This window comes from Schistocerca gregaria, chromosome 9 (assembly GCF_023897955.1).
Source record: "Schistocerca gregaria isolate iqSchGreg1 chromosome 9, iqSchGreg1.2, whole genome shotgun sequence".
Classification (NCBI taxonomy): Eukaryota; Metazoa; Arthropoda; class Insecta; order Orthoptera; family Acrididae; genus Schistocerca; species Schistocerca gregaria.
Window position 1 is genome coordinate 92,709,299 of NC_064928.1, and position 27,342 is coordinate 92,736,640.

A 27,342-nucleotide genomic window follows, 5' to 3' on the forward strand; every position below is an offset into this window, starting at 1 on the left:
CAACCGAGCCACTGGAATAGGCTTAATAACCCTGAGTTAATTCCCCTGAATGGAGAACCAGTGGTGATACCAAAATGACACCATCTGCTGACAGACGGCAACATCAGAGGGGATGTAAGAACTAGCAGTCTGAGGTACGAGGACTGCAGCCTTGGCAGCAGCATCCACAACCTCATTTCCTGCCAGACCGACGTGACCGGGAACTCACATAAACATTGCAGCAGCTCCACCAAGAGTGAGCAAGTGACAGCTTTCCTGGACCTATTGTACTAAGGGATGGACAGTGTACAGCACACAGAGGCTCTGAAGGGCACAGATAGTTGGAGCAGATGACACAATTGAAAAGCCTGTGTCGTCGGATGTACTGCGTGGCCTGATACAGGTTGAAGAGCTCTACTGTAGATACTGAGCAGTGTTCCAGAAGTTGACAGCAAAAAATGCCGGTGCCAATGATGAAGGCTCACCCGACACCACGGTCAGTCCGGGAGCAGTCAGTGTACGTGAAAGTACTATCACAAAGTTCCGTGCAAAGGTCGTGAAACTGAAGGCAATACAGCAAAGCTGGTGTAGTGTCCTCAGGGGGCAAATGAAGACCAAGTTGAACACAGACCGCCACACGAAACCGAGGTGGTGAAGGGTTCACGTCCACTGGGAAAGTGGCAGGTAGCGATAAGTTAAGTTGCCAGAGCAAAAGTCAAAATCGATCTCCAGAAAATAACAGAGAAGACGGATGTGCCACATATTGGAGATCAAAGGAGTCATCGAAGAAGGAGGCATAGGATGGGTGGCCAGGCATGACAGACAAACGGCATGCATACCTGCTGAGGAGATAGTCACGGCGATAGAACAGCACTAGTTTGGTAGCTTCTGCATAAATATTCTCGACCGGGATAGTGTAAAAGGCGCCAGTGGACAAACGGATACCACGATGGTGGATAGTATTGAGACAGCATAAGACGGACGGACATGCAGATGCATAAACGAAACACCCAAAGTCTAATTTCGAATAAACAAGGGTGGTTTAATCTTTCCCCACGAAATACCACTGAGGACACGTAGGACCTTGAGGGACTGCATACAGAGGGCTGTCAGGTAACACACTTGGGAGGACCAAGAAAGTTTCCTAGCTAGCACGAGTCCCATGAATTTCGTAGTACCAATTGTGCCAGCAGAAATTCATGCAAACTGTTTTGTCAGTGGAAATGTGAAAGCCATTCTTGAGGCTCCATGAGTAAAAATGATTGAGACCTCACTGAAGATGCCACTCAACGAGACAGGTCTGTGGAGAGCTGCAACAGATACCAAAATCGTCAGTGAAAAGGGAGCCAGAGATGCCTGGTGGGAGACAGTGCATTATAGACTTAATAGCGATTGCAAAGAGGATGAGGATGGAACCCTGAGGCGCACCATTTTCCTGGATGAAGATGTCTGACAAGGCAGGACTCACACGTACCTTGAAAACTTCGTCTTTTAAAAATTTCTGAAGGAAACGGGGCACACGGAAACGGAAGCCCCGCATATAGAGAATGCAGGGGATACCAGTTCTCCAGCAGGTGTCATAAGCTTTCTCCAAATCGAAAAATACCGCTACAGTTTCGGAATTCTGCAGAAAATCATTCATGACATGGAATGGAAAAAGTGATGAGATGGTCAACTGCAGAATGGTGCACTCTAAATCCACACTGTGGAGTGATTAGTAAAGTGTGAGACTCTTGCCACCGTAGCAGCTGGACATTAATCATATGTTTCATCACCTCACAAACAGAGCTGGGGAGAGAAACGAGGCGGTAGCTACAAGGGAGGTGTTTGCCCTTACAGGGCTTAGGAATGAGTATGACAGTGGCTACACGGCTGCGTCTGGGAAACATGCCTTCTGCCCAGATGCAGTTTTATGTATGAAGCAGAAAATGCTTGCCCGCAAGAGAAAGATGCTGCAGCATCTGAATGTGAACATCATCTGGCCCTGGGGCGGAGCAGCAGGTTGAAACGAGAGCATTATCTAGCTCCCTCGTAGTAAAGGCGGCATTTTATCACTCACGATTCTGGGAAGAGATGTGTATCACCTGAGCCTCCTGTGTTCGTTTCCAATGGAGGAAGGCAGGGTGATAGTGGGAGGAGCTCGAAATCTCGACAAAATGGTGGCCCAAGCTGTTGGAGATAGCTGCAGGGTCCACTATGACATCATCTGTTACTGTCATGTCGGAAATTGAGGAATGGATCCTGTTTCCAGAGAGTAGTCGGAGGTTGGTCCACACAACGGAAGAGGGAGTGTAACTGTTAAAAGAACTAGAGAATGAAGTCCAGGTAGCTTTCTTTCCTCTCCTGAAGAGCACGACGACACTGCCACGCAACATATATAATGAATGCAGTTTGCCATCATAGGAAGACGGTTAAAAATGTGGAGAGCATGTCTCCACGTGCGAAATGCACTGCAGCACACCTCAGTCCACCAAGGGACCGGGACACAGTGCGATAAAGAGGAAGTGTGAGGAATGGAACATTTTGCGACAGTAAGAATAACACTTGTATGATATTCTACCTGGTCATCACACCTGGAGAAATGATGTTCGTCAAAGGTTGCCAGGGAGGAGTAAAGCCTACAGTCGGCCTTAGTAAACTGACGCTTGTGTGTGCATGTAGGTGGAGTAGGACTCAGCAAACGGATACTACATGAGGAACAGTCACTCGAGTATGTGTCAGAGAGAATGGGCCACTTGGGACAATAGGCAAGCTGGGTAGTGCAGAAGGATAGGTCCAAACGGGAATAGCTGTACATGGAGTATGAAAGGGACACAGATGCTCTTGCGTTAAGGTAGATGAGGGTAAGCTGATCGAGGTCAGCCAAGAAGGCACCTCTCTGACAGGTTCTGGGAGAACGCCATTGGAGATGGTGCACATTAAAGTCACCAAGCAACAAAAAGAGGTAAGGTAGATGCCCAACAAGCTGGAGGAAATCTGCTCTGATGACATTGAAGGACAGAGGGACATAAATGGTTACAAAGGAGAAAGGTCAGGTGAGGAAGGAAAAGGCGAATTGCATCAGCTTGAAGGCAAGTAGCCAGGGAGATGGGTTGGCTATGACCGTCATATAGTATGAGCAGCACAACTCCCCCATAAGATGGAATGCCATCCTCGAGGGAACATCAAAACAGGCTGGGGAGAAATGCTAGAGCTCAAAGCAGTCGTGAGGACGCAACTGTGTTTCTCGGAGACAGAGAACAAGCGGATTCTGTGATTCTTAGAGCAGCTGTAAACCCTATCTGTTGGATCGAAGACCGCGTATGTTCCATTGGAGGAGCGTCAATGATGAGGAAAAAATGAAGGGGTGTCACCTCAGGAGCTGTCAAGTGACGGCCTTCGAAGGCTCGCTGCTACAGGCCACAGTAGGAGGAGGAACCTGCACCACGAGGTCTACAGAAGTGTTGATACTCTCCTTCTGTCAGCCTGCAGAGTCCAGGTTAGAAAAACGTTTGATAGTGCTCTCTGGCAACACAGAGGTCGGCCAGGTGAGGGCATCACAGGGCAACACCATCGCAGAGGATCGTCGAGTCGGCGAAGGGGAAGACGCTTGCCTATCTTGGGCTTCTTGGAGCCTTTCTGTTCGGCAGAGGAAGACTCAGATGACGGATGGGTGGAGGGACCTAGGAAGTCATCACGGGAGTATTCCTTCTGTCCTTTCCGGCCTGCAAGTTGTGTAGCAGGTGACTTAACCTCAAGAGGTGAATGTTTGGTGACATGTTGCACAGCTGGAGGAGGAGACGAGGAGGCTACTATGACACTGGGTGATTTCACAACCGCAGTGCAAAACTTGAGGTCACAAGTCTACATGGCTACATCCTTCATGGCGCAAGATGTAGCAAGAACAGTACTGTGGGTGCTGGATGGTAGAACACAGGGTTTCTGACTAGCCAACAACTTGCGAGCGACTGGCTAAGGCACTTATTCCTTCACTCTGATCTCCTGGGCAGCCCGCTTATCAAGGTACATGGGACAATCGTGGGAGGAGGCGGCACGGTCACCACTGCAGTTGATGCAGCAGGGTGAAGGAGGAGGACAATTACCCTCGTGAGCATCCCTGTCACAGGTGACACATTTGGCTGGGTGTCGACAGGACTCTCGAGTGTGGTTGTAATGATGACACTGGTAGCAGCGCATTGAGTTCGGAACATACAGTCTGACCGCGATAACTTCATAACCTGCTTTGATCTTTGACAGAAGAACTACTCTATTAAAAGTGAGAAGAGTGTGCATTGGACAGTATGGTGGCATCTACTTTATTTCATCACCTGGTGGAATGTAATGACACCCTGATCAGAAAGGTATGTTTTGACTTCTGTCCCGGTCAGACCATCGAGCAACCTAGTGTAAATAACACCACTGGAAGAATTCAGCATTTGATGAGCCTCGACATGACAGGATATCTGTGGAGGAGTGAAGCTGCAAGCAGTTGTGCTTGAGAATCACAAGCAGTCTCCAAAAGCAAAGCGCCATTGCATAAATGAGAGAGGATTTCACTGAGCCAGCAACTGCATCAACACCTTTCCGAATAACAAACGGATTTGCCATAGCAGAGGACTGGCTGTCTTCAGTACAAGAAACCAACAGGCACCGTGGTGCAGCTGAGACGCTCTTCAAATCGTTAGCCTCATTCCATTTACATTTCATTGATGCTGAATGTGAAGATGATTGGCCCATTGTGAGAAAATCCTGCAAGATTGCTGGCGTCTCCCACAGTGCGCTCCTTGCAACGAGGCCCCCCCCTGCAGAAGGGGGCGCACCTGCCTTAAGTGATTGTTAACACCTTACATCACACCTCCCGAACACCTGACAGAGGGGCCAATAGGCAATATGGGAAGGTAGCAGCTCGGGCAATCACCCCTCCCTGGGCCTGGCCTGTACCAGGGGGTACGTTCGAACACTAGCTGTCAACCTGCAGCTGGGAATTATGCTTTACCTCTTACGTCACACGCGTTGGCTGGCCTTCGGGAGCACACAGGGAGGAAGAAGAAAAAAAGAGGGACCTTAAATGCTGAAGCAAAGGAAGGACAGGAGAAGGGGAATGAAGAAAAAAGAAAGGAACGAAAAACAAAGGAGACAGAGTTCCGATATTGGCCACTGAAAATGCAGAACACTATTCCAGAAACATCCCAGATATGCTCCCCAAGGGAGGGAAAAAGGAATAGCAAGAGGATAGACATGCAGCATGGAAGGGAAAAGGTTTTGGAAAGGCTGAAGCCCAGTGGTAGCCAAGCACAAACCCGCCAAAGAGCAGCGAGCCCCCTGGGGGTAGGATGTGGGTGTGGGTAAGCCAACTGTGGCCATTGTGAAGTCCAGAGAGCGGCAGATTCACTGTGAGGAGAATTTAGGGATGACTGCCGCATTGTCATGGCCCCTTTTACTGCTCGCAATTAGTTTGGAGAAACCAGGGCACAGCCGATCTGTGTACCAAGCCTCCAACAACTGATGGAGTAGGGTCAACCAACGGTCCGGTTCCAGTACCCAATTCTCCAAAGTCAGCATCCCAGTAGCTAACATGGCCAAACGTTCAGCATGTCCATTCCCTGGGATCCCAATGCAACTTATGGTCTAGTAGACAAAGATGACTGACTGTTCAGCTTGATAGACATCAGAAAGGAGATCCCAAATAGTCACGACCAATGGGTGTTGAGGGGTAGAGAGTCACTCCCTTTTGAGCACATCTTGCCAGTGCGAGGACAACCACAAACAAGGGCTTGAGCAATCCATATGTCATACTGAAGTGTACGGGTACCAGAATTCAAGACACAAATATTGAGCTATGTGAGCAAACCTTTGGTATGTTTACCACAGCCAGTGTCTGTAGTTCCACCCTACAAAAGGGTGTCGACACTGAAGACACCCAGCCTGGGGAAAGGTGGGGGAAGCTGGAAATCAGTGTAGACAACTCCATCTGAGAAACTTCAGGAAAGAGATACACATTACAGACAGTAAAACCCAGAGATGTCTGCACATGAACAGCCACAGCCTCTAAAGTCTTACTGAGTGACACTTGTCAGCTGTAGACAGAGGCTATAAAATATGTGCAAACTCTGTCTGACACTATCTTAGTCAGCTCAATTCTTAAAACAGTCCCAGTAAACACGGAGGGTATTGGTTCACAATGCTGGCAACAAGTTTCCTGGAGGACAATGCAGAGAGAAGTGGAAACAAAAGAAATGTTCTAGCTGACAGGTGGTGGGAAAAAATACTACAGTTCTATTGAAAGATCATATTATCAGCATTCTTTTAAAGTGGTCGCGTCCTAGGGTCACCCCTGTCACCGGCTGCGAGGATATGGCAGGTCGACTCGGGGATCTGGTACTACAGGGGCCACTGGCAATTCTGCCTCAAGCTCTCAGGTGGAATGAGGGGGATCTGATGGTAAGGGGACAGTTGGAACCTCCTCCATCTTTGAGATCTTCTTCTGGTCTCTCCTCTCCTTGGACGATTTTGATGTCCACGAGAGCTTATCCGCCCCAGTTTCAGACATGGAGAAAGAACACTAAGCTCTACAACCAGCAACACACAGCTTTTTCAGCCACTTGCTGGTACCTGGTCGCAGATCAGCTGAGTCCTGGGAAGAGTGCATCCTCTGGAACCCTCTTCCTGGGGTGGGATGAAAGGGAAGGGAGTTTCTTCTCCAGCTGTGGGTTGGGGATCGATGTCCCTGTGATCGATGGGGGGGGGGGGGGGAGGTAGATGTTCCCAAGGTGGTTGCGGGGCACGGGGCAAAGAGTATGAGGAGGGACCCCAAACACCTCGAGAGCTGGTGTACTCAGACAGCCCAGGGGGCCTAACATAGATGGCACAAAGAGTGAGGATACTGTTACTACAGAGGATTATGTAATTCAGAGACTTCTTTAGGGCACACAGTGCCCAGGATGCGGTCACGGTCACAACTGCTGTACTGGAAAGTTCCCAGCACAAAGGAAGAGAGCCAAATAAAATTAATTTGATAATTCCAACCAAAGATTTGAATTGCCTACAAAATTTTGAATTCATCAATAATACTATGAGACAGCACATATCTTTAATTGACAAGTCGTAAAACTAAATATATCACTTTGTGCAATTAAAGTAATTTAGCCCTGTCAATGAGTATCACCAGAGGATTGCTTACATGGAGGACCATCAAATGGAGGGAGCAGAGTAATTTTCAAACTCTCCGATTGGTTAATGTAGAAAATGTTCAAAATGTTGAATTTCTTAACAACTGATGGCTATTACATTTGAATGTAAGGTAAAGCTATGTGGTGGTGTAGGCATATCCGTTTTCCCTTGTTCGGAGAATTCACACCTAAACAGGTGTCCCACCCTGAGAGGCAATGAGACTGTGCCATCCTCACAGTCAAGTGAGTACAACCTCCTGCCCGAGAGGAAAAGGCAATAGGCAGACAACACCAAGTCACCAAGTTGAAACGTAAGACCACCATTTACAATTATCATCGTAGCTATAGCATACGTTGTCAACAGTACATATACAGGATGCAAATTATCACATTTCTTCTTGCCCTCCTGATACGTCAGTTGGTCTAGAGTCTTGTATTCTTAGATGTTCTTTTCTCATTGGAATATCATGCATTCCGGTGAACAGGGGGAATGGTGCTATCTATAGTTAACAGAGACAGGGGGAGGAGGGGGGGGTCTCAAGGAACATTTGCATGCAACTGGCATCGACAATCCCTACAGGCGGGGCTAGCATGACAATGTGAAGAGTGTTTCACACCACATTGATACACTATCACCTTAACCTTTTGAGGCAATTAGTCACCCCAAGAAGACAAGATGAAGGTCCAATAGCAACCCTACTGTCCTTTGGCTCCTGTTGGACATGATGAACAAACTGCATGCCCTCCAGTCAAAATTGGCTTGCAGTTCATCATCAGTCTGTAAAAGAAAGCTGCAGTGGAAGACGATACCCTGAACCATACTGAGACTGTTTTGGGGTGGAGAGCGGGGTGATAGCTACAGGAATATTACCCAACTTGTCATACGGGAGCAGCATTCTTTATTAGGTAGAGGATGCCATTTCATCCGAAGTGAACCACTCTTCAGATTTGGGATTGCACTGCTTCCCCAAACTTATCCCCAAGGTGTTAACAAAGAATAATGACTGTGACGAAAAAGGAATCCCCATTGGTTCTTTAGCAAACCAAATATAGGGGAGTATTTCTCCCCTTCTCTCTTAACACTGTATTCCTCACACAACATACCCAGTGAAGGAAACATTTTGGGGTCATACCTCTCTGTAGTGCAAGAAACCTGTCTTTCATAAAGGACTGCAGGGGACATGCATCCACCAGCGGGAGAAAGCTTAATCAACTTCATATGCAACTAAGCCACTGCAGTGCTACCTACTCCAAACAAGTGCTCTCCCCAAAGGTGCCACCCAGCCTCAGCAAACAGCTGCCTGGCCACTAATCTGTTGTCCAGAGTCCCCACGCCCCACCCCCGATTGGCACATGTTCTCGGCATGTGTGAGGAGTTGCCAGCTCAAGCACCAAAAGTGCGATCTCTGTGTGGCGTGGGGACAAAAGGGTGGCTACTGTGTTGGGTTTTGAGCATATTCCTGTTGCCAGATAGGAAGGATGCAAAGAAAGCACTGCAAAAACAGGGAATATACACTGCATTGGGAAAAAACACAACAATGGGGACCATGTAGTTTAGGAAGAGAGAAGGTGTAAAGTGCCAGAGGGGAGGAGGAGTCATGAATGTCTAAAATCTTAAGCCAAATCCAGGTGTGGTCATCAGCAAGAAGACCACCAATTGGAAAAGCATAGGAGGGCAAAAGAACAGTAGAAGAATGGGCTTGCAGCCTGGAAAGGAAAGTAGTGCTGCAAGGGCCGGAGGTCCAGGTTGGTCCAGCACATACTCACAAATTACTTGCAAACCCTCTGGGAGATCTAGCACAGATGTGTTTAGAGGAAATCTATTGTGTAGCAATGATCACTAAATTAATATAAGGGCATTTTAGAGCTGAACTGGCCTTAGACAACGAGGTACATTATCTCCATTACATACTTTTTAATTTAATTTTAGAAAAGATAGGGAGAACCAAAAATTAAACCTAGCTGGAACAAAACTGAGTAATAACACAATAAATCCACTTGCATATATGGATGGTATTGTTCTACCAAGCTGTAGCAAAGAGGACTTGCAGCTCATGACAATTATGGAAATACTGCAACGGAAGCAAGTTTACAAATTGACGAGGAGAAAACTATGTACATGGTCATGAGCAAGGTTCCCTATAAGGGTACCCCATTGACAGCTGAAGTAACTTTTGCAAGAATAGACATTTAAATATTTGAGAACAATTTTTAGCAAGCACAATAGAATGGAAATTCAGATTAAGGCAAGGATTGCAGTGGCAAATAGAGCATATTTCAGCTCACAGTTTTGAGATGTTTTAAAAGCAGACTATACCAGAGCATAATTCTCCTGACAGGTCTGTATGGTTCAAACATTTCCCTTATAGGAAACAAATGAACAAAAACTACTTGTCTTCCCAGGCCAAACCAACAATTAACACAAAGCTGCAACAGCACAACATCAAGAAACCAGATTACTTTAAATATCTGGGTGAAAATCTAAACAGAAAAAGTGAAAAATATTCAATTAAAATCAAAAGCAAAAAATTAAAAGAACTTGTATGAAAGTGAGAAATCTGCACAAAAAAATGTTTTTCTAAAGATGTTAAATTAAGGCACTATACAACAGTTGTAAAACCAAAATCCTTTTTGGTTAAGAAACATTCATTTTTATCAGGACACAAGTTGACATTACAAGATCTGGAGGAGACAGAAAGAAGGATCTTGCAAAAAATATTAGGTCAAATCGAGAACAAAGATGGCAACTGGGTTTTGAGATTAAATACGGAAATATTCTCATTCTGCCCTAAAACAACAGATGAGATCAGGAAAAGATGCACTACACTCTTAAGGACATCTAGTGAGAACAAAGGAAGACAGATTAACAAAAAAGATTCACACATTCTTCCAACACAGTAAAGCAGACAAAGGCAAGACACGGAAGGACTTACAAGAAATGCACACTGAATAGGATATCTTATGCACAGTGAATAGGATATCTTACTCAACTGAGACAAATTCAGATTAGAAGTAAAAAAAAAAAATCAGAGGTCTTCAGAAAGATGAAACGAATATGAAAATAACTGGAGCCAAAGTGTCAAATGAGAGGACAAGAGCTTATTCTGAGAAACTTAGAGTGTTCTGGAGAAGGGTGAAGGAAAAGAGAAATAAATAGTTACCTCGATGTGGCCGTTAGTTGATCCAGGGAAAAAGAAATTAACAAAAATTAAAAAATAGAGTTGCTGGTGCTTTATGCCGACACAATGTTGGAATTCCACAAACGAAATGATTTCTGCTTGAAAAATCACAGATTAATTTCTGAATAGACAGTCTGTGTGTGGGTGGTTTACATTTATAAAGTCTTATAATAAAAACACTATAAACAAGACATTTATATGAAACAGAACCAGTTATTAAATGGCCAGTGTTATAAAGGTATTACCATTAATGCCTGGTGCTAGACATTGATTTTTTTATACACTTTTAGTACCTAAACAATCTTTGCTTCATAATATAAACTTCCAGTCAGTATGAATTAGTGGAACAGAAGGTAACACACTGTGTAAACTGTAATTATGCCCCATTTTTCTGCTCTGGGGTCTATAAAACGATGTCACAAAACTGTTTTGTATCTCACCTGACAAAGATTTAAAACATAGGAGACAGTGACAGTTCCTACACACAACTGCCATGAAAGATCAAAAATACATTGAAACAAGCGTTCAGTTCATAGTGCTGTGGAATGTGGGGAAAAAAACACAAATTGGCATTCATAAGAAGAAGAACAACACCAAAAAATTCAACAGGAGCGTAATATGTCCACGCAACCTGCCACTGATGATGCCTTGCAGAAAATAAAGGCGAAACACGTGTGGCACTAAAATTGTGTTTTATTCAGTTGCTGTCAGCCGGTCCATACGTAAAAATTGTCAATATACCGTAATATTACACACAACCGAGGAAGACAGGACTACAAAAGTTGAAGATGACAAATTTTTGGCCTGTCAGAACTATAGAGAAAATCTTGAAATATGTGGCAGGTTATACAAAGGAAGTACCATAGTTAAGGCTCCATGGTGGAGCTGGCAGTTGTCAAATTTGGGACCAGGAAAAAGCAAGGTTGTTTTAATCCTCTGAATAACTGTTGGAAAGATATTGACTAAGTGTGAACTGAGCACTTCTAATCCCTTTCATTGCCAAAAATGAAGTGTTTGATAATGTACACCAGAAAGACATCTTTCAAGTCCCCAAAAGTCTTACAGTAGACTACAGACAGAAGGTTAATTCACCAACTATACAGCAAGAATGTAGTAATTGTACAGGCATACAAAAGCATGTAAATATCATAATAGGAATTAGGCACTAATATTGTCTGTCACCATCGATATTCAATACTTACACAGAAGAAGTAATTAAAGAAGTCTAAAACACAAGCACTAAAGCATTAAAAATAAATGGCAAACCTCACAACATAAACAGAACCTCGTCGTTGTCACAGGAGTGTGTGTTTGGATGTCTGTAGGGTTGTGTGTATAAATGTGTGTACTTTAGCTAGTAAAAGAGCAAGAGCTTGAAAACTAATGTCAACATGTTTCCTGGGAAGCACAGAGTTCAGTAAGATATGGGAAATCAGATATTTGGGTGCTTGATGAAATATGCAAGTGATAACATCCAAAACTGCTGTGGCCAAAGATTCATTTTACAATAATATGACACTATTAACGTCGAAATCAAGATCTACAGAAGTAAAGAAGTAGTTTGTAAAAACATTTGTGTTAAATGTAGCAAGCTAATGCTCAGATAGATGGACGACAAGGAAAAATTAAAAATAACTGAACTGGAACCTCCCAATAGGGTGACAAAGAGATATCAGAAAGGATGAAGGAAAAAAGAAGCCCATGTCATCACTAGAACGATTCCACATTCATCTCTACTTTGCTTATATAGCATATTTCCTTTAACACATCACACTTTTGGCTAGTCACTATAAATCATCTGCATCTACAAGATAGATCCGCAATTCAAAATGAAGTGCCTAGCAATGGTTTCAACTGAACCACCTTTAAGCTACTTCTCTATCATTCCACTTCCGAACACAGTGTGCGAAAAACTAACAATGAAATATTTGCGTGTTAGCTCCGATTTCTCTTATGTTATTATGTTGATCATTTCTACCTATGCAGCTAGGCGCCAGCAGAATATTTTCACACACCCGAGGATTGATAAAGTTGGTGATTGAAATTTGATGAGAAGTTTCTGCCACGACAAAAAACGCCTTTGCTTTAATGACTACCACCACCCCAATTCATATATCACATCCATGACACTTTCTACCTTATTTTGCCCTTCTTTGAGTGTTTTCGGTGTCCTACATCAACCTTATCAGATGTGAATCCCACACTGCACTGCAGACATGTGCAGTGTAAGCAGTCTCTTTAGTAGATCTGTCTCATTTTCTATGTGTTCTGAAAATTAATCACAGTCTTTTCCTTGCTTTTCCCACTACATTATCTACATGAGCATTCTAATTTAAGATATTTGTAATTGTAATCCTGAAGTATTTAGTTGAGTTTACAGCCTGCAGAGTTGGGCGATTTATCATGTAACTGAAATTTGGCGAATTCTTTTTAATGCTCATGTGGACGAGTTCAAACTCTATCATTTAGAGTCAACGGCCACATTTTGCAACACACAAATATTTTGTCTAAATCATTTTGCAATTCATTTTGACCATCAGCTTACATTACATCATGGTAGATGACAGAATCATCTGCAAACATTCTACGAGGACTGCTCAAATTGTCTCCTAAATTGTTTATGCAGATCAAGAACAACAAAGTATCTGTAACACTTCCTGGGGGAATGCCTGACATTACTTCCGTTTCACTTTATGACTTTCAGTCAGCTATCACCAACTATGACCTTACTGACAGGAAATCGTGAATCCAGTCCACAATTGAGATGATACTCCATTAGCATGCAATTTAATTAGAAGCTGCTCGTGAGGAATCAGGAGCAGCAGCAGCAGCAGCAGCAGTAGTATTGAAAGTACGTGTGTCTTTTCAAGAATGTCCATACACAATGAGCACTCATTTAAGTATTTAATCACTGCCTAGGGGTTTTCCATTAGTAGAAGAAGGCAGCTACATGGCACACATTTTTTCTTCACTAGCCGGCTCTAGTCCACAACCAGCACAAATCATGACTTTACACTAGTAGTATTTTCCATCCAGTTACTGCTAACCTTTGCCAACTAATAGTGCTGTCGAACAATAAGTGATATTGCTGAATTTCATACTGTTTCACTGTGCTATGCTCAGATTGTTCATACAACTATAAGTGAGCAGAAAGTTCCTCGCCAGTTTTGAGCAACCCCTAAATTTTCTCCTATAACACAACTTAATCATAGCTAACACTTGGTTTAAGAACCATGAAAGAAGGTTGTATACGTGGAAGAACCCTGGAGATACTAAAAGGTATCAGATAGATTATATAATGGTAAGACAGAGATTTAGGAACCAGGTTTTAAGTTGTAAGACATTTCCAGGGGCAGATGTGGACTCTGACCACAATCTATTGGTTATGACCTGTAGATTAAAACTGAAGAAACTGCAAAAAGGTGGGAAATTAAGGAGATGGGACCTGGATAAACTGAAAGAACCAGAGGTTGTACAGAGTTTCAGAGAGAGCATAAGGGAACAATTGACAGCAATGGGGGAAAGAAATACAGTAGAAGAAGAATGGGTAGCTTTGAGGGATGAAGTAGTGAAGGTAGCAGAGGATAAAGTAGGTACAAAGACGAGGGCTGCTAGAAATCCTTGGGTAACAGAAGAAATATTGAATTTAATTGATGAAAGGAGAAAATATAAAAATGCAGTAAATGAAGCAGGCAAAAAGGAATACAAATGTCTCAAAAATGAGATCGACAGGAAGTGCAAAATGGCTAAACAGGGATGGCTAGAGGACAAATGTAAGGATGTAGAAGCTTATCTCACTAGGGGTAAGATAGATACTGCCTACAGGAAAATTAAAGAGATCTTTGGAGAAAACAGAGCCACGTGCATGAATATCAAGAGCTCAGATGGCAGCCCAGTTCTAAGCAAAGAAGGGAAGGCAGAAAGGTGGAAGGAGTATATAGAAGGTTTATACAAGGGCGATGTACTTGAGGACAATATTATGGAAATAGAAGAGGATGTAGATGAAGACGAAATGGGAGATACGATACTGCGTGAAGAGTTTGACAGAGCACTGAAAGACCTGAGTTGAAACAAGGCCCCCGGAGTAGACAACATTCCATTAGAACTACTGACGGCCTTGGGAGAGCCAGTCATGACAAAACTCTACCAGCTGGTGAGCAAGATGTATGAGACAGGCGAAATACCCTCAGACTTCAAGAAGAATATAATAATTCCAATCCCAAAGAAAGCAGGTGCTGACAGATGTGAAAATTACCGAACTATCAGTTTAATAAGCCACGACTGCAAAATACTAACGCGAATTCTTTACAGACGAATGGAAAAACTGGTAGATGCAGACCTCGGGGAGGATCAGTTTGGATTCTGTCGAAATGTTGGAACACGTGAGGCAATACTGACCTTACGACTTATCTTAGAAGAAAGATTAAGAAAAGGCAAACCTAAGTTTCTAGCATTTGTAGACTTGGAGAAAGCTTTTGACAATGTTGACTGGAATACTCTTTTTCAAATTCTAAAGATGGCAGGGGTAAAATACAGGGAGCGAAAGGCTATTTATAATTTGTACAGAAACCAGATGGCAGTAATAAGAGTCGAGGGGCATGAAAGGGAAGCAGTGGTTGGGAAAGGAGTGAGACAGGGTTGTAGCCTCTCCCCGATGTTATTCAATCTGTATATTGAGCAAGCAGTAAAGGAAACAAAAGAAAAATTTGGAGTAGGTATTAAAATTCATGGAGACGAATTAAAAACTTTGAGGTTCGCCGATGACATTGTAATTCTGTCAGAGACGGCAAAGGACTTGGAAGAGCAGTTGAACGGAATGGACAGTGTCTTGAAAGTAGGCTATAAGATGAACATCAACAAAAGCAAAACGAGGATAATGGAATGTAGTCAAATTAAATCGGGTGATGCTGAGGGAATTAGATTAGGAAATGAGACACTTAAAGTAGTAAAGGAGTTTTGCTATTTGGGGAGCAAAATAAATGATGATGGTCGAAGTAGAGAGGATATAAAATGTAGACTGGCAATGGCAAGGAAAGCGTTTCTGAAGAAGAGAAATTTGTTAACATCGAATATAGATTTATGTATCAGGAAGTAGTTTCTGAAAGTATTTGTTTGGTGTGTAGCCATGTATGGAAGTGAAACATGGAAGATAACTAGTTTGGACAAGAAGAGAATAGAAGCTTTCGAAATGTGGTGCTACAGAAGAATACTGAAGATAAGGTGGATAGATCACGTAACTAATGAGGAGGTATTGAATAGGATTGGGGAGAAGAGAAGTTTGTGGCACAACTTGACTAGAAGAAGGGATCGGTTGGTAGGACATGTTCTGAGGCATCAAGGGATGACCAATTTAGTATTGGAGGGCAGTGTGGAGGGTAAAAATCGTAGAGGGAGGCCAAGAAATGAGTACACTAAGCAGATTCAGAAGGATGTAGGTTGCAGTAGGTACTGGGAGATGAAGCAGCTTGCACAGGATAGAGTAGCATGGAGAGCTGCATCAAACCAGTCTCAGGACTGAAGATCACAACAACAACAACAACAAGAAGAAAGCTCTAAATTAACAAAAACTGAAGAAAAATAGAGGTGAGTGCATTGTACCCTCTAAAATGTCCAAAGCAAAAATGTGTGGGACTGTTAATAAGACAAATCCTGAGACATTAACAAATCGTTAAGTTGGTAATGGAAGTGGGTTAGTTGCTGACAGAAACCGAGGTTTGAGTACAGTAAGCAAGTGCAGATGCCTGTAGGTTGCAGTAGCTACACGGAGACAAAGTCTTGCACAGGATTGATTACCTAGGAGATCTGTACCAAATTTGTCTTCAGACTAGAGGCAACAACAACAAAACAATAACACAGTGCAGCAATGCATGAAACATGAAAACACTGCACTAATATAGTAGATGGGATAGTAAATACTGTACTCTTACTAAGTAGACTCATCTGCAAAACTAGTGTACACAGAGAACACTGAGGATCATGGTGCCAAGAGTAATACTATACAGCATCAACATAAATGCTAATTTACACTTTATAAACATTAAATTCCCATTAATGCAACAAATGTATACATGTTATTACACACTCAACAGTCGAACATTAACTAGTGAATGCTCCAACATTCATCTTGACTTCTAGTAAGCCTATAAATCTGTTTCTCCATTAAATAACATTACATCCTACAAGGGGTGTTGTTATTCACAGCCAAAACAATTATCTGCAAGTGTGTACTAATATTTCCTCCTCATCATTTCGTCACTTGTTGAGTCAACTGCACAAAAACGAGTTGAGATGACATGTCAGCGTCTTTCAAGTGCAATCATATTGAAAAAGTACGTCAGTTCATGACTTCTGAATACAGTATTATTAAAAAACAAACACCAATATCTCACCAAACAACAACCAATCACTTTGTTCACATTCTACACAGTCATCAACATACTAAATTGTATAGGATGCCAAACAAGTGACGTTAATGAGGACGAAAACAGTATACTGGGTAATGAACTTAAAAAAAAAAGTGACGAAAGAATTATTTGAACCTAAAATCATTTGCTTTGTTTATTCATACGTCGCATTAACATTGTTTCTCAGTCAATTACTTCATGACATAATTCATCACATAATATTACGTATTCCGAATTAACGTTTCTCAGCCCCGGGAGAAAAATATGCACTACTCTGAAAAACAAATAGCAACCTACGACTTTGATGAGAGGTGACTGTTTTGAAAAGTTAACCTGTTCACAATCATTTTGTGATCGAAGCTTCTTTTGTTGTCCGCGTTTTCTTAATATGTAAAAAGGAAATGTGGTTCTCGCTTGTGCAAATAATTTTTCTCTTTTTGCTGCCTATAAACGTTTCGGAGAAGTTTTGCCTTCTGCAGTCGCTTTTATTTAACAACTTTAAAATATGATATCTAACAAACAAAACCCACTGACGATGGAGAAACCTCTACGAAACATGTATGAGTAGTAAAACAGAAAAAAAAATGTTTTTGCTCAAAGCAGAACCACATTTCCTTATTTAATCATTCCTTTAAGCCTTCGAATATGATTGTCACACCACATTATTTCACACTGGAAAAATAACAGCACTCACAATCTTGAACGGAAGGTCACATCCTCTGCATGTCGTCGACATCCGTCGCGAGCATCGAACTCCTCTTCACGCACACATTCTGAAGTGTCATACACATGATGAAGCCACATATTGGTTGCTTTCAGCACACCAAATAGGGCAGCAATTGCAGTGCAATATCCCGCCCATGCCGTTAGTGTAGGTGGAAAAAACTGTAAAGAAACTGACACTTCAGAGATTGCAGATGATACGATGTATCAAAAACTAAAAACTGGAAAGCTCACAATCGCTTACAAACAGAAACACTTCTTCCAGAAAGAGCTAATATGCCATAGAACACTTATTTGCTTTTCACAAGACAGTTTTAACACCAATCAACTGCAGAAAACAGTTTACTATTCTGGTAAATAGCCTGACCTCTTTCAAATCTAGTATTCGCCACAATCTAACTTAATCATATTTAAAACTATCAGCGAGAAAAGGACAGGCTGATTCATGGTATCATTCTGAGCAGCACTCACCAAGTACACCGTAAATGGTAGACATAGCAGGAACAACCAAACATAAAGATGAAATGTATTGCAGAATATATCCTGGTGTGGATCGTAAAACCAGCCTCCTGTAAGTGAAGCCCATACACCCTGACGAAGAATTTCAAGCGTTTGGGATCCCATATTCACACGCTTTCATTTTTTGGGGCATTTTTCATGCTGTGGCTACTCAAATTTCACGGAACATTCAAGACTGCCGTACACTGATGGAACAATCGATGTCTTCCCCAAGCAGACATCTTGAACTCTGTATTATCACGTGGGTGAATTTCAACCAATGCTATTGCTTGTCACACCCTATTTTGATCGTCATATCCATGCATTGATAACAAAGTTTGTAGATTGTCAATTGCAAAAACATGATCGTCGGAATGTAAATATATGATGTGAATCGAATAACAGCTAATTGCCATCAGGTGGGATACAGCGAACAACCAGAGAGAGACAGTTTTAAACTAAATATCACGTGCTACCATCATAGCATACTGCACGAAACGTTTAGTTTACAAAATTAGGTAGTAAGCTATGAGCAGCTATAATTTTTACTGTGAAAGTGAAACAATAAATACAGCTTGTATAACTTCATTTTGTTTCAGACAGATTTTATTATAAAGTCACCTAAGTATTTCATAGCATTTGAGTTAAGCTAGAGATATGTTTATAACATAATTTGTTCAACATAGGAAGCAATAGTGTCGCTAGCTCTAAAACTATCAACACCTGCAGCAATTAACCACATAAGCTTTCCTACAAAGCACTTTATTAGAATAGTACTCTTTAAAAATATTATTAAACTATTTTTATACCACAATACTTTCACTACAGTGTGTTGCGAAGTGTTTCTGTAGTACATAAACATCACGTAATTATAAATATACTAATTACTGGTTCAACTTCAGTATTGTGGAAGTTAACTTTTGATGAGCTTTGCACGCAGATATACGCTACTATCTGAGGAATGGTGGCGACATCTGTGGGCAGAGTGCGTGAACTAAGTATACATTCCGCTCTTCTGTCTCTGGTGTCAGTGGCTAGCTATTTGCTGATCAGTCAACGTTTCCAACATGGCCGATGTTAATAGCAGGTTACTATGAGTGCTCTCTATTTGCAGATTTTCTTTGTAGGATATCTCAAACACGGGGAGTGCGTTCACGAGAGGGAAAGCGCGTTACCGGTAGTGATGTGCGGGTGCTAAAAGTGACGTTTCCGTGTGCCGTGGTCTCACTTCAACGACAGTGAATGTAGGCCATGAGAAGTGGGCCAGCTCTCAGTTGGGTCGTTTCGGTGGCGGAGGTGGTGGAGGCGGTGGCGGCGGCCGGTGTTGTTTCTGTGGACTGTGAGCAGCAAAACCAGCTCGAGAAGTGTCACTCGTGCGGCGAGTTCAGATTCAGCGGTGCGAATTCGTCGTATCCGTGCTCACCTCCGGACCAAGGTGCAGTGGGAGCAGACGTGCCTAGAGCCGGTGTGTTTTGGTCGGCGACGGAAACCACGGAGGCTGTTGCGACGGCGTCACAGTGGTGCCGCGGCAGGGCAACAGGAGAGGACGAGGACCACGGGAGCTACGTCGATAATACCATCAGCGAAGACGGTGAGATCGGCGGCAACGGGGACGACGAATGCCTCCGCTATTGACGACGTCCATGGAACGCAGCAAACCGGCGGCGTACTGTAGTAGCAATGGCCGCGAGGACGTGTACACGACGAGCACCGCGCAACAGACCAGCAACAGCAGCAGCCCCGTCAAGCCCGGGGGCGGTCCCACCTCTTACAGCAGCAGCTGCTCGTCGACGCCGCGCAAGGTGGCCAGCTCCACCTCCTCGGGCGCCGATCCGCACTCCTTCTGGACGGCGCTGTACGATTACGACGCCCAGGGCGAGGACGAGCTCAGCCTGCGGCGGGGCGAGCAGGTGGAGGTGCTGTCAAAAGACTTCAAGATCTCGGGTGACGAGGGCTGGTGGACGGGCAAGATCGGCGACAAGGTGGGGATCTTCCCGGCTAACTTCGTCACCAACAACGGCGGCGTGCTAGCGGAGCGCGTCGCCAGCGTCATCGGCGACTCTGTGCAGCCCGTCGAAATCAACTTCTCCGAGCTGGAGCTGGAGGAGGTGATCGGCGTGGGCGGCTTCGGTAAGGTGTACCGCGGCTTCTGGCGCGGCCAGGAGGTCGCCGTCAAAGCGGCGCGCCACGACCCCGACGAGGACATCGCCGTCACGCTGGACAACGTGCGCCAGGAAGCGAAGCTGTTCTGGCTTCTGGAGCACGAAAACATCGTGTCACTGAAGGGCGTGTGCCTGCAGCTGCCCAACCTGTGCCTGGTGATGGAGTACGCGCGGGGCGGCTCTCTCAACAGGGTTCTGGCAGGCCGTAAGATCCGCCCCGACGTGCTCGTCGATTGGGCCATCCAGATTGCCCGCGGCATGAACTATCTGCACAACGGCGCGCCCGTCTCCCTCATCCACCGCGACCTCAAGTCCTCTAACGGTGAGTGCCTGTGCTGCCACTGTCTACCTACAACGATTCTTTATTGTTCCGTATCTACTATCTTTGTCGGATTGGAAGAGGTACTGCATTAGCTCTCTGACAAGCCTTGCTGTCGTTTCCTATGGTGTTGACACATTCATCCATTATTGTTCTTCGGCGATTCCTTGGTCAGAACAAATCTAGGGCTTTATAGAGCAAGTAAAAGTAGGCATATACATTTGCGTGACGTGATTAGGTTAAATTAGATATACTTCCTGTTCTGTAGACCCATACTGAGGGGTCCCTCAGGTATGTTAAACAAATCGAAACAATAATAGGCCTACATAACTTCTAAAATTGACGTGCCAATGATCCTTGCATAGTGTGTATGAAATTAGTCCCATAGATTAGGAGTAAGCCAGAGAGATCTTTAAAATAGTTTCATTTAGGAAGGAAAAACAAACCTGCAATGAAACAAAAATATCTTTCATATATTGCAGTGCATATAATTCTTTGGTAGTTGTTACCATCAGTTTACAGTTTTTTACAAAAATTACATTATTGCACACTAAAGATGTGCAGATGTCAATTTTATGTAGTTACTTGGTAGAAGACATTCTGTCATTAATTATACATTTTCAGTATAGTAAAAGTGTTATTCTATTTATTATTATAAAAATACACGAAGAATTTAGCAGGGACTCTGCATTCCCAGATAGCCTATACTAATTTGATATTTGTTTACCACTTCTTCCTCATTATGATTACAGAGATACTTGCAAAGTTTTGTTGTAATGGAGGGGGGGGAGTGAGTTCATTGATACAATTATTGGTCATAAACACTCTGTTTCAGTACGACATATATTTATTCTTGTTGTGCAATGCGGTGGTACAAAAGAAACTAATTTATGTGATTACTGTCAGTTAAGCATATATCAAGATTTAAAAACACTAGAAATCACGAAAAGAATTTTCAAAAATCTTTCAAGATGCCTGTTAAGCTGCTCTACATATTGCTTTTGTTGGCTGCTTTTATAAATACAGTTTTGAACAAAGCTGTTTTTCAGTAGCCATATATTATGTCTCATGCTGTTCCTTTGAAGGTGTCTGTACCAAAGGCTGGAATATTTTTGATTTTTTACTTGATCACGTCTGCTCTAAACTTCAACTAGCCTACTACAACCTCGAATTTTAACTTTACAGCTTTTAAATTTTCAGTCTGATGAAGTCATACTTAGAGGTTTCGAAACATATATAAAAGTATTAAATAATTATTTGCAACTGTTTGGCTGTGTTATTTCTCCACTGAGATGGTAATGTATTTAATTTCACCACATTAACCCACAATAAGAATCCATAACCTAAGGGAACTGAAATTACTTAAACTAGCCTATGTTAGAAATTGTACTTTATTATAGAAATTCAAGAGTTGAAAACTCATGGTTATTAGTTACTTGTTAATAATATAATTTACCTGATTTATTTCTCAAATGATGTATGATGAGTCAGTTTACAGTGTGTGTATATGACTGCATGCTGGTCTGTCAGTTTACGAAAAGCTACAGAGCGTTAAATTTAATGCAAATAAACATATTAGCCACTGTCACTACTCATGTTTTAATTTTTATTTGTTTATATAATAAAAGCTATCCAGAAGAAATGATTTTTTTAAGTATAAATTAAAACAGTTGTCAGCCGGACAGCCCATATTTTGAGGGAAAACTACAGCAATCCCATACTATTTAAATGTGTCTGCTTTTTTACGATTACTACATTCATAACTGTAAAAGAAAAAAAAAGAGAGAGAGAGAGAGAGAGAGAAAGCCATCTACTTTCTGTGAGGCTCGAGCCCTGTCTTCATTGAATATAGGCCTCTTATCAAGCTGATAAGTTATATACTCCAACTGCACCTTCAAATTATACATATTCACAAATTAAATTTGGAATTAAAGATGGATGAGAAATTAAGGTTCACAGCTGCAATATTGGAATACTACAGCTGTTATTGGCAGTAAAATGAGTTCTGTATGCAGTCAAAAAAATATCTAATCACCTGCCCAGTCAAGTAAAATGTTTTACAGGTAGTAAATGAAATTCTGAATCTAATCTGAAACCTTTTCTTCTGGTTGTCAACTTTTAATCCATAGACAGATATTTATATAAAAACAGGTGTCATATGTAGTAGAGCAGGAAAAATGTGTTGTATAACATAATATTACGTACATACATACTATGATGTATACATGTGTTTGTAACAAACTGATCAATAGTTTTTCAGTTCTTGAATTTTATAATGAGATACTGTAATCTGTAGCTTGGTTGACATCATGGCACCCCCTGTTAGCTTATGAATTTTTTTGGGATAATGTGGTGAAATTAAAGGCAACCAGGGCATCCTATATTTTGCAAAAGCAAACAATAATTTTATTGTGTCAAGTACTTAACTGCACTTCTTGCTAAGTTCTCCTGAAAGTTTATTGGAATCATGTAGCCAAGTCATTCCTAGTGAGTGTAGTCCTTATTGTAATCTAAACTAATAATAAGTCAGTTTCAAGTGTGCCATGGCATATGCAAATACTTGGGGTTCAAAGTCCCTTTCTATTCATATATTCTGCTGCATAGGTCTATAATAAGCTTCTTGTAAACATACGGCAAGAAACTGGAAATCCCTAAAAAGAAAGTTAGAAGTAGATTTTATCAGACACTTCTTTTCCAAGTTACCTGATTATCTAGATTCAAAGATTAAAAACCCTCCCAGCAAATTGGCATTTAAAGTAGGTCTTTGCTGTAACAGAAAGCAAATAGGGCCTAGTCATTTTTCAGTAACTTCCAAGAATGATTGCCTCTCGAAGTCACGGGGTCAAAACGATACATATGGAATGTGCGATCCTAAATCGATCACGCTACTCTGGTGGCGGGCATTATGATCAATTATTCGTGATCGTCATTTTTATCTGTTTTCCGTCATTCCCTTAGTTGCTCTATGTTACACACCTCCACGAATTAACGGCAAAAGGGGAATTGTTCCTGTAGCGTGCACATCACGTGGGCTTTCATAACATGACAACACCGACAACGTATAAGATAAGCTGTCTCCTTAGTAATTACAAGTATTTTTTTTAATGCTCTTCTTTTGTCGTTGCTTTAGTGACCACAGTAAACATACTAATAATGCCCGCCACCAGAATCGCGTGATGCCTTTTTTAGGATCACACATTCTATATGTATCGTTTGGTCCCCTGACTTCAAGAGGCAATCATTCTTGGAAATTACCCATTTTTCTTTGACAGTTATCATTGTAGTACTGCAAATATATGCAAGTCATAGCAAACAGCAACTTTAATGACTGAGGAAACAATAGATTTTTTGCATAGTGGCTTCACACTTTGTTCCAGAATTAGTACTGCAGCAGTAATATTTACATTTTTACTTTAAATTGTGCACTTTGTACTCTCACATGCATGTGTGATGTGTACTTCTCGGTCTACAGTTTTTAGAAAATTTGTAACATATTAATTCATTTGCAGGCCATTCATTAAAATATCCTGTAACTTATCACTATCTCTAATCAGGTAAGCCTATAAGAGAATGTAAACAAAACCCAGAATCATCTTGCAGTCACTATTGCTATACTGTTAGTCTAGCTGTGAAGCCCTATCGAGTGCTGGGATATTACTCACAATAAACTAAAATCTTGTGAATAATTATGTTGCGTTTACTATACTGTAGCTGCAGAAATTTTAGTGTTAGGGGTACAGGTTTCACTTTCTTTTTCCAGAGCAAGCAATGTAATTTGTGTTCTCCAGTGCCATACTACATTCACAAATTTAAATTACCAGAGTGTGTACTTTTTACCCACAGTTATGCATCAATTCCCACCTTAGTGGTGTGCCTATTTCTGCTTAAGCAATTATTGCTTCTGTTTTTGCACATTGTTTGAGATTTCCCATATCCTTGACATTTAGCCTGACATTACAGTGTATTCAGCAACGTACGCACATGGCGCCCAAATTGAACGGCGGTGACACTTTAATGAATTGTAACACATTGTGGTCTGTTGTCATTTTGGCAGTATGCCCTCAGGACTGGAGTCCAGTGTAAGTAACCTGTCTTCTACACCACTCTAGCTTCCTATTCTTCTCAGAATTTTTGGTGGTAATTTGGTCGTAGTTATTTGGACATATATATCGACCCGTATTGTGTCTGAAAAATATTATTTATGTTTCAATAAATATACTCCTATCACTTGAAAATAGTTGTCAATGCTCATATGTACAGTTAAAATTTGCTAGACCGCAATGAAATGTGATCTTAATAGGTACAGTTTTTGTGGACTGGTGGCATCGACTTCGATGAAAATCTCACTGCCATTGAAAAAGACTAATAGAGGTGCCCTGTAAGGACAGATGCATAGGTTAAAGTGTAACTCAGAATAGTGAAATACCAAACAACAGAAAATCCAGGTGGGTTGTAACAATCTTACTAAAGGAATAGTTGCTACGCGTAATATAGAAGAAGAAATGCTGGGTCACAGGGAAGCACCATAGAAAGACTGTCAGAAAGTGAACTTTCGGGCAACCAGGTCTTTATCAAGAAATGGCTCTGAGCACTGACTTAAGTTCTAAGGTCATCAGTCCCCTAGAACTTAGAACTACTTAAACTTAACTAACCTAAGGACAGCACACAACACCCAGTCATCACGAGGCAGAGCTGAAATAATAAGTGCAGTCTCCATCTGTTGAGGCTGGCAACTCCCCTTTTCATAATATTGTTGAATAGTAAAAAAAATATTAGTCAGCTTTGGTAGCAGCTGCGTTGACCACAGTTCTGTGAACACAAACTAAATAATGGTCTCTGAAGAAAACTTATCTTTTATCTCGATGTACTGTTCATAGAACAGTTTAGAACTGACAGTAGCAGTACTCGGTTAAATCTCTAGGCAGGTGGTCTCTGTCCGTACACAATAATTCTTATCACTAGTCTGTTTCTGCTGAAGACTAACCACCATCTATCTATCAGCCACTGTTTCTATCGCACAACTCGAAGGCAGAACAAACGTTCTGCATTAACTTCCTAGGGAGACTGACTTAGGGCGTACAACTGACTTACGTCTGCTCGTCCCCAGTTTCTTAAGTGTGCATCCCTCATCCTGATGGCACTGCCCCTCCAGGAGGCACGATTGATTTGTTCGTAGCAATGTTGCTGCTGCGAATGGGCATCCACGGTACTTCTGGTTCGATATCTCAGTACACCGTAACAGTTATCGTCGAGAAGGAAGAAAAGGTGGAAATTGTAACTCGGAGTGTACCGTAACTGAGTAGATACTTAACCTCATTCACAATTTTTAAATTTTTCTACTTCACAACTTTTGATTGTCTGCACCTTTCAGAAGTCTATTTGTTACCCTGTTTAGCATGTCTTGTAGGAACTATTAAAAACACTGTTTTTTTTTTTAATTAAGGGGGGTAGGGCATCAAATTCATAAAACTTTCTAGCATGACCAGGAAGGATTCAGAATTCACACTCATAGCAGTGGATGTTCAAAAACATAAAAATAAGTTTTTTACATGTGAAATTCCATCATTTTTTCACTTACTATTGGCTGCATTTGTTGCTATAGGTACACTTTTCTTCATCAGTAAGAGAAACTGCTCGATAAATTTTGCACAACATACAAACCGTACTAACAGGTGTCTGAAACTCTAGAATCTATTTAATTTATGAAAAAATCAGTGAGCTGTTACTTTTTAAACTTTGTTTAGGAAAAAAAAACAAATTTTGTGGTTAATTATCTCAATTTTTACCACAGATGTTAATAGATTTGAGTTTCATACACCTGTAAGTATGGTTCGTGTGCTGCGCAAAATTTGTCAAAGAATCTCTCGTGCTTGTGAAGAAAAATGTACCCTTTAGCAACAAATGCAGCCAATAGTTGTTGTCGTCGTCGTCGTCGTCGTCGTCGTCGTCGTCGTCGTCGTCGTCGTTGTCTTCAGTCCTGAGACTGGTTTGATGCAGCTCTCCATGCTGCTCTATCCTGTGCAAGCTTCTTCATCTCCCAGTACCTACTGCAGCCCACATCCTTCTGAATCCGCTTTTAGTGTATTCATCTCTTGGTCTCCCTCTACGATTTTTACCCTCCACGCTGCCCTCCAATACTAAATTGGTGATCCCTTGATGCCTCAGAACAAGTCCTACCAACCAATCCCTTCTTCTGGTCAAGTTGTGCCACAAACTTCTCTTCTCCCCAATCCTATTTAATACTTCCTCATTAGTTATGTGATCTACCCATCTAATCTTCAGCCAATATTAAGCGAAAAAATATGAAATTTCACATGTAAAAACATTTATTTTGTTATGTTTCTGAACTTCCACTGCTATGAGTGTGAATCTCGAATCCTTCCTGGTCATGCTGACCAGGAATTTATTTGTAAAAATTATTTGTGAAACTATAGACAGTAGAAAATAAAATGTCTTGTGGTGCCTCTCCTGCTCCAAGTCGGCCTGTTTGATGTTCTACCCCTGTTAAGTTACTTTGAGAAACTTCCGCACAAAAAGATCTAGTGTAATAGGAGGTTGTGGACTCTTTGCAAAAACAAAGAGTAACATTGCATTTAAAACATTCTAGTACATAAACAAAATTACTGGCAACAAATATATGGATATACTGAAGTTTTCCACAGAATATTAATTTTGGCAAAAGGAAGTTCGTCAATTGAAAATATAAGATTTTGTAACCACTCACATATAATATACTTAACAATACACATTTCAAAGAAATAGGGTTCCATCGTCAGGTGGAGTTATGTCAGTTAATAAGGCACGGATACGTTGCAGGCTACGACCTCCACAGAAAGGCTGTGTAACAGGTTAACTAAAAAACGTGCATACAATACACCCACAGCATATCGGTGCAAATTCGTCTGACGATGAAGTCATTACCCCGCAGAC

General features: G+C 41.9%; 2 protein-coding genes across 7 annotated transcripts in view; one reads left to right on the top strand and one right to left on the bottom strand.

The window, feature by feature from the left end:
- The window catches only part of LOC126292314 (pecanex-like protein 1), a 274,150-nt gene extending 255,296 nt beyond the window's left edge, over window positions 1-18,854 (bottom strand). For 3 of the 6 annotated variants that reach the window (XM_049986251.1, XM_049986249.1, XM_049986248.1), the window contains exons 1-2: window positions 17,905-18,477; window positions 17,405-17,595 (exon numbers count right to left, since the gene is read on the bottom strand). In XM_049986251.1, coding sequence (XP_049842208.1) covers window positions 17,405-17,595; window positions 17,905-18,057 — 344 coding nt within the window. In that variant the 5' untranslated portion in view covers window positions 18,058-18,477. Of the gene's footprint in view, window positions 1-17,404; window positions 17,596-17,904 lie in introns of all 6 variants that reach the window. The other 3 variants (XM_049986247.1, XM_049986250.1, XM_049986252.1) reach the window with 3 other exon arrangements.
- A 124-nt stretch (window positions 18,855-18,978) lies between these two features.
- The window catches only part of LOC126292316 (mitogen-activated protein kinase kinase kinase 11-like), a 576,187-nt gene continuing 567,823 nt past the window's right edge, over window positions 18,979-27,342 (top strand). Inside the window, exon 1 of the mRNA XM_049986253.1 lies at window positions 18,979-20,415. Within this exon, the coding sequence (XP_049842210.1) occupies window positions 19,551-20,415 (865 nt within the window). The 5' untranslated portion in view covers window positions 18,979-19,550. The remainder of the gene's footprint in view (window positions 20,416-27,342) is intronic.